This window comes from Camarhynchus parvulus, chromosome 4A, assembly GCF_901933205.1.
Source record: "Camarhynchus parvulus chromosome 4A, STF_HiC, whole genome shotgun sequence".
NCBI lineage: Eukaryota > Metazoa > Chordata > Aves > Passeriformes > Thraupidae > Camarhynchus > Camarhynchus parvulus.
Genome location: NC_044600.1, coordinates 6,352,111 through 6,364,164, shown reverse-complemented (window position 1 = coordinate 6,364,164; position 12,054 = coordinate 6,352,111). Strand labels below are relative to the sequence as shown.

General features: G+C 42.7%; 1 protein-coding gene across 2 annotated transcripts in view; it reads left to right on the top strand.

The window, feature by feature from the left end:
- Positions 1-10,690, top strand: part of MSN (moesin) — a 40,846-nt gene extending 30,156 nt beyond the window's left edge. Inside the window, exons 3-13 of one of the 2 annotated variants that reach the window (XM_030967375.1) lie at positions 193-288; positions 803-1,077; positions 1,543-1,626; positions 1,946-2,092; positions 2,566-2,662; positions 3,719-3,882; positions 4,261-4,391; positions 5,033-5,193; positions 5,700-5,792; positions 6,196-6,429; positions 7,464-10,690. In XM_030967375.1, the coding sequence (XP_030823235.1) occupies positions 193-288; positions 803-1,077; positions 1,543-1,626; positions 1,946-2,092; positions 2,566-2,662; positions 3,719-3,882; positions 4,261-4,391; positions 5,033-5,193; positions 5,700-5,792; positions 6,196-6,429; positions 7,464-7,628 (1,647 nt within the window). In that variant the 3' untranslated portion in view covers positions 7,629-10,690. The remainder of the gene's footprint in view (positions 1-192; positions 289-802; positions 1,078-1,542; positions 1,627-1,945; positions 2,093-2,565; positions 2,663-3,718; positions 3,883-4,260; positions 4,392-5,032; positions 5,194-5,699; positions 5,793-6,195; positions 6,430-7,463) is intronic. The other variant, XM_030967376.1, reaches the window with a different exon arrangement.
- Positions 10,691-12,054: the final 1,364 nt, after the last annotated feature.

The window sequence follows — 12,054 nt, the reverse complement described above, 5'->3', positions numbered from 1 at the left end:
GCTGAAGGAGAAGAAAGAATATCACACACATCTACGTAAGACCTCTTAGATGCCAAATCATCTTTCTGTGCACTGCAGCAGGAGAGGCGGGTGGTCAGGGCACTGTCTGAACTTACCTCTGACAAGTTCTCAGCCACTGATGGACAAGTTCAGTCCATCTGGGGATCTTGCTAATAATCACCTTTCTTTCAGGTTGTCAAGACAATTGGTTTGCGAGAGGTCTGGTTTTTTGGGCTTCAGTATCAAGACACCAAGGGTTTCTCAACATGGCTAAAATTGAACAAAAAGGTATGGTTGCTCCAAAATTTTGCTTGTTCCCTTCTGAGAGTGCAGGGGAAAATTCAGTCTCCATACTTCTGTCGGGGATCTGTTCTTGCATACCCATGCACCTCAAGTACTGCAACATTAGTGAATTGGTGCTGTGGTGTCCACACACTCCCTCCCCAGGGTATGAGGAGTTGTGGTGTCTGACTTGGTCCTGCATCTAGCTCTGTTAACCAGGCCAGATTTGTTACCCTTCCTGGTAAAATGCTGATGATGTGTTCAAGTGAACATCTTGGTTGGGGAGAAACCTGGGAAGTAACTTAGCTACCACTGGCCATAAATACTGGCTTGTGTAAGTCCAGTGGGGAGAAGTGATGAGGTATTTAACAGTAAGTAATTGAAAATCCTTGCTTTTCTGCACACCCTTTTCTGCATTGGAAAGGAGAATTTTTTTTTCTAGTGCATGCTTGTCTTCCTGTTTGTAAACTACTCCCTTTCACTTGTATATAGGCTATAAAATCTGCTAACTGTGTTGCAGGTAACAGCACAGGATGTACGTAAAGAAACCCCCCTGCTTTTCAAATTCCGTGCCAAGTTCTACCCAGAAGATGTGGCAGAAGAGCTGATCCAGGACATCACACAGCGCCTGTTCTTCCTCCAAGTGAAGGAGGCAATTCTGAACGATGACATTTACTGTCCCCCAGAAACAGCTGTTCTGCTGGCTTCCTACGCCGTCCAGTCCAAACACGGAGACTTCAACAAAGATGTGCACAAGTCTGGCTACCTTGCTAGTGATAAACTGCTTCCACAAAGGCAAGTGAATCTGCATAGTCTTAGCCATTCTCTTTCTTAAAGGCTTTGTGATTTTTTAATTCCTTTTTTTTAAATGTAGAGGATGTTTTGATTGCAATGCTCAGAATAAAATATAGCCTTGTGCCACTATGAGTGTTTAGATTAGTATTCAATTAATTAAATGCTTTAACTTTAAATTTCCTATTGCTACTCTGAAACTCTAATCAGAAGTAGTGAGAGAAACTCCAAAACAAAATACACTACAAGAAAAAGAAACTGAATAAAATTTGTCCTTTATTAGAAGTCTGAATACTGACCATTGTCTCTATCTAGCCTTTTAATGAAGCTGTATTTCTTGGAATATTTTTGTGGGGGAACTCTGATGCCAATGGAATATTTTATGAAGCATTATTATAGAGTGATGTGATTGTGTGTGTGCATATATGTAGTGCTTGGTTTGAAACATCCCATGTATGCTCTTTCTAGGGTTTTGGAGCAGCACAAACTTAACAAGGACCAGTGGGAGGAGAGGATCCAGGTGTGGCATGAGGAACATCGAGGAATGATCAGGTAACCAATGCAGTGTGAAACTGCTATATTTCAAGTAGTGTTATTGTGTGATATATGAATACATTACAGGTTAAGTTAGCATTCTTCAGGTTATTTTGCTCAGAGTAACTAGGTTTACATGCCTCTGCTGGTCCATGTCAGCTGGCTGTTCTTAGTAAAACAAGACTGATTTTGTAGAGTTTATAATTATCCACTAGAGTGATGCTTAGAGCCTTTGCTAGCTTGTTGCTGCTCTGTCCACATGGGAAGTTAGAACCTTCTTGCTCTAACGGCTTAAAGACTCAAAAGAGAATATCTGCTTTCTTTTTACATGCTGCAGAGAAGATGCTGTCTTGGAATACCTGAAAATTGCACAGGATCTGGAAATGTACGGTGTGAACTACTTCAGCATTAAGAACAAGAAAGGCTCTGAGCTCTGGCTAGGTGTAGATGCTCTTGGACTCAACATTTATGAGCAGAATGATAGGTAATAAGCCCCTCTCTCTTCATTATTGCCATCAGCTCCTTTCCAATATAAAGTCATTTAAAATCAATCTCTCCTGAAATTCAAATCTTTAACTAAACTCCACAATTTCTGTATCATTCTTGGCTGTGTTTTTGACATTGCCAGAATAATCCATAAAATGTGATTCTTTGGACCAACAAATACAAGAAATGGGCAAATCTTTTCAAGATAGTTACACTTTATCCCTAGTCTTCCTGCTATAGATGCATTCTCCAGTTATGATTTTCATTTATAAAACCAAAAAAAGTGGGATTGAAAAACTGCTTCTTATACTTATATTTCATCTGAGTGACTAATTTTGTCTGCTGATTTCAACTACCATAAGGGCACTGAAATATGAGGGTGGATTTGATATAATTTTGAGCTTTATATTCTAAGTCAAGAATTTGAAATGACTTCGGGATCTCATTTCTTTTTGCTTCCCATTTTTACAGGCTAACACCGAAAATTGGATTCCCCTGGAGTGAGATCAGAAATATCTCATTCAATGACAAGAAATTTGTTATTAAGCCTATTGACAAGAAAGCACCAGTAAGAAGCAAGATTCATATTAAGCTATTAAACTCTCAGCTTCTTAGCTGAACTATTTCTGTGGGTTTGGTTTTGGGGGCTTTTTGGGGTTTTTTGCACAGAATCTTTTCATCAATAGCATGAATGTTGATGTAAGCAAGGGGACCTGTTCAGGGCAGTCAAGTGATAGTTAAGATTTTTTTTCTGGCTAAGAGGGTAGAAATTGAATATAAGCTTAAGCTTTTAACATCAGTGGCAGAGAGTAGCTCTTTGCTTAGGGTTTCTGATTGTCTTAAGACTGTTCAGATTCTCTGATAATACAGTGAGGGATCTGAGGGACCTCTGTTAGCTGTGGATGCTTCCTTTGCAACCTGTTAGCTTTAATAGTGTGTTGGATGATCTTTGCAGGTTTTCACCTTACTTAAAGCAGAAGCTTTAGGTCATTTTGTAGGGTAGGCTGGAAGTTTTTTCCTTGCAAATTTATATAGAATGTAATTGCTTTTATCTTTAAGGCCTAATAATTTCCAGTGCTAGCCAGTACCTTCTGTTCTTCTGGTCATTCTTGTTTCATTGCTGCTTGAAAGCATTTCCCTGTTGCTGTTGCTCCTTTTGAACAGAACAAAGTTATTTATCCATTGATTGTAACATTTAACACCCCCTCTGGCATAAGCCAAGACATTACATTCAATGTGGCTGGCCAGGCTATTATAGAGATTATTGAAGTGGGAAGGAAGGTGGGAGAAGCCGGGGACTCTGTGTGCCTGGTAAAGCAGCCCTGCTGGTGTTTGTAATGAAATGGTGATGCAAGATGCTGTGTGCTTGGTGCTAGGGGTGTGTTACAGTGGATCCCAGAGCACTGGAATGACACATTGGGTGCTCCTGCCCTGTGTGTGCTTGTCAGGTTGAAATCCATTCCAGAAATAAGTGTCTAACTGCCACAACCAATGAATTAGACATTATTAAGAAAAGCTGGCTGGCAACTCTAAAATGCTTGGGGTCTTAGGAGCATAGTGCATAGCACAAGGGGCTTCTTATGCTGAAAGAACAAATCTAATGCTGCCTTTTTCTTGTCTCAAGGACTTTGTATTCTATGCCCCTCGGTTACGGATTAACAAGCGAATCCTGGCACTTTGCATGGGGAACCACGAGCTCTACATGCGCAGACGTAAACCAGACACCATTGAGGTGCAGCAGATGAAGGCACAGGCTCGAGAAGAGAAACACCAGAAACAGATGGAGAGGTTGGTAGGGCTCTGAGTAACCTGGGTGTGACTAATTACTGCATGAGTAGCACCATGTGCTAGATAAATGGCTGGCACCATCAAGCACCTTAATCTGCTTGAGCCAAAAATAAAGCAGGTTGCTTTCTGCTTCAGTAGGTCTGATGGGTTGATAGTAATGGCACTCACCACAAATGTGACTTCCCATTACTTTCTTGGACTTATGAACTTGTCATTGAGATGAATGCCAGCAGAGCTTTATATTTTTGCACTTCTATAAAGGGAGTAAATCTCATTATCTGAGTGCTGTAGGGCACATCTTGTGTGTGCTCTTTTTATGTGTTTATTAGGAAGTGCTCCAAGTTGGTTTAAAATTACATTGTGACTTCCTTCCATCAGAGCCCTGCTGGAGAATGAGAAGAAGAAGAGGGAGTTGGCAGAAAAGGAGAAGGAGAAGATTGAGCGTGAGAAGGAGGAGCTGATGGAGAGACTCAAGCAAATTGAGGAGCAAACCAAGAAAGCTCAGCAAGGTAATTGGAAATCTTTCAGTGTTTCCTTTGATGAATAGTCTGAGTGAGAAGGGTTCAAATAGTAAAGCTATGAGCATCTCTGAGTAATTTGTCTCTCCAGTGTTGTGTGCTAACTGGTGTTAGGGCCCTGGTTTAGCCTCCGAAGCTAAATGTAAGCCCTCTATATCCAGCTGCTGAAAAAAAGATATGTATTAAAGAAATGGGTAACAGCCAAGATGTGTCTTTTAGCAGTGGGAGAACCTTGCCATTGTTCCTGTGCTGGCTGGAAGCTTTATCTCAGCATGTCTATAGATGAAGGAGTCATAAAGTGTAGCAGGGGTCACACCAGCAATTGCTGTGGTGATTTATTATCTAATTGCTTGGCTAGAGTTGGTGTGGTGTTGCCCAAGCAAAATGCTGAATGCCTGTCTGCCCTTAGGTATGTAATTTTGGTATGGGTGCTTCCCCACAAATCCATTGGGGGTGGGCTTGACTTTTAGTCTTACGGCTCCAGGTAAAATGTAAAGGAGAGGACAGGGAACAGTTGCTTGCATCCCTCCTTTACCTGTCCCTCTGAAGGAAAACCCTTATCCAGACAGACTTTCCTCTTCTACTGCCATTCTTTACTTGTTCTGACTTGAAATGTGCTCCCCTATTTTCAGAATTGGAAGAACAGACCCGCAGAGCTCTGGAGCTGGAACAGGAGAGAAAACGAGCTCAGGAGGAAGCAGAGAAACTGGCTAAGGAACGTAGAGAAGCAGAAGAGGCAAAGGAGGCCCTATTGAGAGCATCTCATGATCAACAAAAGACCCAGGAACAGTTGGTAAGTTGGTGAACTGAAAATCAAGTAGGGAAAATAGTGAAAGGGGAAGCATCTAAGCTTTTGAAGCAAACCAGGCTATGAATATAGTGAGGAAGCACTACATTCATAAGTTCTTCAATTTTTATCCTCAAGTGGGTGAAAATATGCGTAAATACAAGTGTATTTGTGCAGTAGATTTGAATTGCTTTTTTGCCTTTTTTTGCATGTGATAATGATAAAGTGTTGCTTTCCCTGGTTTGGATTCAAAGAACTAAGTTTTGTAGCTCTATTTTGGGGAGAAAGAAAAAGAACCAACTCAACAACCAAACAAAACCCCAACCCACAATGAAACGCAAAATTTTTTTGGTTTCCTTTCCTCTTGTATCATGGAGGTATTGGTGGAACTGAAGTTAACAGCACAGCTTTCTTCTCAGTGAAAAGATGTGTTTTCACTCAGAACTTGAACTAAATGCTTGATTTAGCAAGTACCTTGGGTTTTGTTTCCACTCAAAGCCTTTCTTCTGCAGGCTGCTGAGATGGCAGAACTCACAGCTAGGATCACACAGCTGGAGCTGGCCCGGCAGAAGAAGGAGAGTGAGGCACAGGAGTGGCAGTATAAGGTAAAGCAGAATCTGAGCAAATGGCATCCTTTCTGTGGAATTACTCTTTGTTCTGGGTTGTAACCTAAACTACTGCTCTAGATTCCATGCTAGACTCAATTCTTGCAAGCTTGAGGCTGTTGTAAATATGCAGCTTTGCAGAACTGGTGACTTATTCTAACTCCATGTAGCAATTTTTGACTAACTAGACCTGTAGCCCATTTTCTATTAACAGTAACCATGCTTCAATCTCTGAAGTGTTATCCAGCAGAAAATTTTGCAAATGATGGTGGCTGAGTAGCTTTGGAATACATCTTTCAGAGGTGCAAGGTTTCCTGTAATGAGCACCGAGTGGTGCTTCTGTGAGAAGTCTCAGGCACTCAGGATTATACTGACTGACTCACTGTGGCATATCCTACTGCAGGCACAGAGGGTGCAAGAGGACCTAGAGAAGACCAAAGAGGAGTTGAAGACTGCCATGAGCACCCCTCATGTCACTGAACCCATGCACTCTGAGAACGAGCATGATGATGAGCAGGATGAGAATGCAGCAGAGGCCAGTGCTGAGCTGAGGTCGGAGGCCACCATCAAGGACCGCAGTGAGGAGGAGCGCACCACTGAGGCAGAGAAGAATGAGAGGGTCCAGAAACACTTGAAGGTAAGAAGCTGGCAGCAGGGTGTGTCTGTGGGGGTGCTGCTTCTACTTTTCTTAACATTTCTTGCAGCTGGAAGGTATTGCTGTTATTTAAAAAATGAGGGGAGATGCAGGGAAGGGAGATGATCATGATCTTGCCAGATAGCTGCTTAACCATTGAGTAGAGAGGCAGATCTGGTCTCCTGGCACTTGAATTTCATTTTACTGGAAGCAGTGAAGTATTTTGAAGCAGTGCCAACAAGTAGTGTCTGTCAGATGTAGTGTGCTTTCTGTGAGTATTGCCAACCACCTGACAGCTGTTCATAGCTCTGGCTGCAAGGAATTGAAAAACTTTGTCTGATTCCTATCCAGCAGCTGTCTCTAACTGTCAAGTCTGGGTTGCATTGCAAAACTCTGCATTGCAAAACCCTGGAGTAGCCCACTAGGGCTCAGCACAGAGACAGCACTACTGCACCATCTTCTTGTGAGGAACTCCAGTGTTCTGATGTTCAATTTCAAGCATTTAGTTGTGCTGCCTGACTTGCACCAGGCTTTGCTCATTCTGCATTTTACTGTGGTGATTACACACAAGAGGGCTAGAGGTGCATTTTATCTTCTGCAGCAAGTTCCTTTTCTGGTGGAAAGCTAGTAATTCCTCAGATTCTGCAAGATGTTCTTGCTGTCTTCAGGGATCTCTCCACATGGCCATGCTTTTAAAATACAAGCATTGGAGACAATCTTTCTTAGCTGAGCTAGATGAAGATAAACATGTGACAGATTGCCTGATGTTTTATACCTTCAAATGTTCAGGAGAAACATGAACAACTTCCACAAAATCATACATCTGTTTAGGTTGGAGGGGCCTCCATGAGATTATCTAATCCCTCTTCCTTGCTCAAGCAAGGCCAGCTAGAGCAGGTTGCCCAGAAGAATACACTGGGGCTTGTCTGTTTCCTGTCTGTACAGACTCCGGATCTTTAAGAGACTCAGCAGGAAATCTTGTCCAGCTTTGAGTCTCTGGTAATAACCTGCTGCTGTCTGTTTCTCCTCCTCCAAAGGCTCTTTCCTCAGAGCTGGCAAACGCTCGGGATGAGACCAAGAAGACAGCCAATGACATGATCCATGCTGAGAACATGCGCCTGGGCCGAGACAAGTACAAGACCCTGCGCCAGATCCGGCAGGGGAACACCAAGCAGCGCATCGACGAGTTCGAGTCCATGTAAACTCCCCCCTGCACCTGCTGCCCTGCACTCTCTTCTCCCCTCTTTCCCATCCTCTCCCATCATCACTCATAATCGTGCTATGCTGGAACCACTACAGAAGAGTGACCATGGTCTTATTTATCAAGTTTTGGGCAAATGCTGGAGTTAAGTGACAGAAGAAGGAATAGTAAATAACGTCTACCTGGGGTGGCTTGGGGAAACAAAAGTGTATTAGGGCAAATCTGAAGTTGTTTGGCTTAGGGTAAAGTCTTAGTGTGTTGGGTTTGCCCACTGAGGTGGCTGTGTTGCTGTCTTTTCCCGTGTGTGGGGAGACCAGCAGATACTTCTACTGCATTCAATAGTCAAGAGCTGACAGTCTGACACTCTGCCTTCCTACTAACCTGTGCAAGCTTCAGGATTAAGCTTGGTAGCCAGGATCTGAATTTCTGACTTAACCCAGAGTCTGAATCATGTAGTTAAAAAGGGGAGCTTAGGAAGAAGGATTTGAAGGTAAAATATGGACTTTCTAAAAGACCAAAGCTTTTGTCCTACAAAAATAAGCAGACCAAACAGATTCTGTGGTGTTCCTGCTGGTGTTACATTTTGTTGTTTAATGATGAAGCTTTGAATTTTCTCATCATGAGGAGGTCTTTGGAATATTTCCACTGATACAGTGTGGTTTGAAGCCTCGAATTCCCTGCTTTCCAGAGGTTTTGTCTCTGGTCAATGGCTTTGTTCACTATCATTTGTCTGACTTCAATGTAACCAGTGAGGCAGAGATAGCTAAAGTACACTGCCTTCCTTTTTGGTTTTGCCAGTGAAAACCTAAAGTGGGAGGTAGAAATGTAAAAGACTAAAAATTATTGTAGCTGTATTTTCCCTTGCTGAACAGATACTTTTCTAGTTACATGAACAAGATTTCAGGTTTTTCCATAAGAGGCCTTTTTAGCACATAGTTGTTGGTGCCTTATGACTGTGTATAGATCTACTGTAGCTCAGATACATTTAGTTTAAACTAGATGCAATCATAAAAAGTGGTCAGCAGCTGGGGACCAAAAACTGCTCTCATATCTGGGTCATGTACAAGACTGTATCTGTCTTCCTGGCTTCAAGCAGCAATTGAGGGGAGAGGATCCTGAGACACTTGTCCAATGGCTTTCTTAATCCTCGCTAGCACTCTGCCACATCCCTGGCTCAAGTGCTTGTCCTTCCCCAGAAGGATGCTTTGGCCTTTTGTAGCTTTGAAAACAGAAGACTTTCTCTTAGAAATGGGATACAAATGGTTGTGAGCCTGGTCCTGAGAGCTGCTTGTGCCAGGTATTGTAATAACCATCACCTCCTGTCATCCAAGCTGCACATGCTGTAGCTACCCAGAGTCTTCCCTGCCATTTCTGTGGAGGAAATAGTCATGTATGCTCAGGGTTGAATTGGATGTTGCCTTGATCCCTCATAAAAGGAACTGTTAACCTTCAGGAGAGTCATCTTAAAAATGGGTTCCACCTAAAGTGAAGTCCTCCTTTGTTTTGCCCTCCTTGGATTAGTTTGTCCCTATAGGAAGTCATTAGGTTAGCCTGGGATTTATTTTCTTGCCTAGCATAATTCCAAATTTTGTGACCTGCTCAGTTTTGTTGATTCTCCTTTTGTATGATGTTACTGGTAATGGTGATAGAAGGAAAACATCTGAAAACTGGAGCATTTTAAGCTCCCTGCTGTATGAAAAAGGGCAAAGGGAGACTGTGCCAAAAAATAAATGTTCATGATAGTGTTAACAAACTGCAGTATTTCCCCAAGAATTCCTTGGGTGGCTGGAAACAACCTCACCAGTTCTGTGTTACTTTATTTTTTGAAAGCAATGCAATCTGTGTGGAGATTCATACAAATAGCAGCCAACCTCTGTTAGAAGCAACATGCCAACCTATGCTCTTAAACCTCCAGGTGTGTCATGTGGGAGCCTCCTTCTCTCCCCTGGACACAGAGTGCTTTTGGGGGGCACATGACATGGCAAGCTTTTTGTTGGCCAAGAAAAGTATGCCTCAGTACCATGAAAGTCACAAATGAAAGATTGGAGTTAAATTTGTCAGAATGTATTTCCATATTTCTGTACTGAAGGTGATTGGCATTGGCTCTGCACGAGTCTCGTTACTGGGGAACAGACAACCTTTACACTTCTGTTTTGGTGCTTTAAAGCTGGTTCTCAGCACTTCTGCTCTGTCCATGGCAACTATTGATGCATTTGAGGGGAGAAAAATCCTATCTAATATTTTAATAATTTCCTAACAAGCTGATGTATGGTGCCTGGAATATGTGTTCAAATAATAAACCAGTAATTTTCTGCTTTGATGGGTCACACAACACTGCTGAGCTCTCATGTATTCTGATGTTGGCATGACTTCTGTTTATATGGTTTTTTAAACGTTCTAATTCCACATGGTCCAATAGAGGAATAGAACGGCTTGTGCCAGTGAGTCCACCTAACTCTTTGTAGTTGTTTCAGCCCTGCCTTCTTTTTAACCAGTATTATATTCCAGTGGTATCTAATGATATTTGATTTCAATATTTCTAGCTATGCACAATTAGAAAATATTAGTCAAGGGATCGAGGGTATGTTTATGGTCCTCCCCTTGGAAATGTATACTGTATTATAAAGATGATATTTTGCAAGAAAACTAATGTAAGAAGCTTTCAGTATTATGGTGAGATTTGTAGACACATTTTTTATTTGTTAGAATACAGTGAATTGTTCTTCCTCTTCATGTTCCAGTTTAATTGGATAACTACTCCTCTTGGGGGTGGGGGGAGGGAAGTACTTTATCACATGTTGCCTGGCTTATTTTTTCTTGTTTTATTTTTTTTTTTGTTGCTGTAAATTATGTTGAAGGTTTTTGACCAGTTGTTTTACTGGATTATAATAAAACATCAATTCCTTAACGTTGTGGAGTAATTAATGGGTCCATGTGCTTATCTGCAGAGAGAACCTTGACTAAGACATGTTTGTCCTGTTCAGAGGAGTTGTTAAAATCCATACCTTGTTCTTCCTGAAGTGCCAATAAAGTTCCGAGAAATTCAGCAGATTGTGTCTGGCTGGTTACTTAAGGTTTGCTCTAAGTCCAGTGCTGTGTCCCATAGCTGGGCAGATCAGCCTTGTGGTGCCCAGGGGTCAGCCTGGGAGCTCCTTCACAAACAGGGAGATCTTTCTTGCACTCTGAAAGGAACAGCTTCAGTAACAGCCCTTTCCTCCTCCCCAGCAGGAGCCATGCTGGAGTTGACACTTCTTTGTGGAGGCTCTGAGTACAAATGTTCAACTTGCAGATGGACTGGCCAGAGGGAGGGGATGGAGCTGCTGTGGGTGAGCTCCTGCTGTGCCCAGCCCTGGCCTGGGTGCATCCAGGAGAGGCTGGCTGGGCCTTGGGGCTGCTGCTTGCATGGACACCCTGCCCAGTCTGTGCTGCCATCAGCCTGTTCTGGGGACTTGGGCACAATTTGCTTCTCAGCTGCCTTGCTGTGGCTGTCTCTGCCTGTTTCCCAGTGTCTTGGGATGGATTCCAGCAGGGGAAGAGTGGCTGCTGCCACCTTTCTGCTAATGAACTGTGTGATCTTTATTTGCAGCTGCTTTCTTGGTGGTTGTGAAGAGGGGCCTCACAGAACCTCTGCCTAATCATTGCAGCACTGCAGAATAAGGTGGAGGGTGGAGATTTCACTGGAACATGTTAGTGCTCAGAGATCTGGTGCTGGGGAAGAGACCTGGACTTTTCTATAAACTACGCATGAAGTGTGGAGCAATAGAGGCTTCTGCAATCCCCACCAGACATGGCTTGGATTCAGTTTCTACAGGTAAGTCCTTTTTTTAGTTCCTTCCTGCCAGGATTCTAAAAACCTGAGCACTGGAGGAATTGCATGTCTCCTTTAATGCTACAGCAGCCTTCAGTTGAAGGTTGCACAGGTCTGGAAAGGTTGATCTTGTTCTTGCTGTTTCCAGTGCCCTTGCTTCTCAATGGACATCACCTTAGAGGCTTGAGGCTTAGTAATTCTCCATGTAGGTTTATCTATATTCAGTTTGTCTTTGAAGAAATGGAAGTGTAAAGCATTAAAGGCTGAAGACTGCTTCTGTACAGCACCATGTTAAAAAAAAATCCACACCACCTTATTCTTCTAGTTTCTTGTAAGGCATTCTGTAGTTTAGGATCAGAAATTTGCATTTAACCTCTAATTTTTGTAGACAGCTTCTGTTGCATTTGCTAGTCTGTCTGGGATGTTTCAGATCCAGTTTAGGCTATATCTACATATATGTTTGGGGCCTAGCTGCTTTTGTCTGTGGGACAGGGGCAGACTAGAGCATAAAAGGCTCTCAGAAGGCTGGGGGACTAGAAACACTGTCTTTTGGCAGGTTCTGCAATGTTGCTTTATTAAGCAGTGCAATTTATTAAGAACTCTAAAGAAAAGGCAAAGT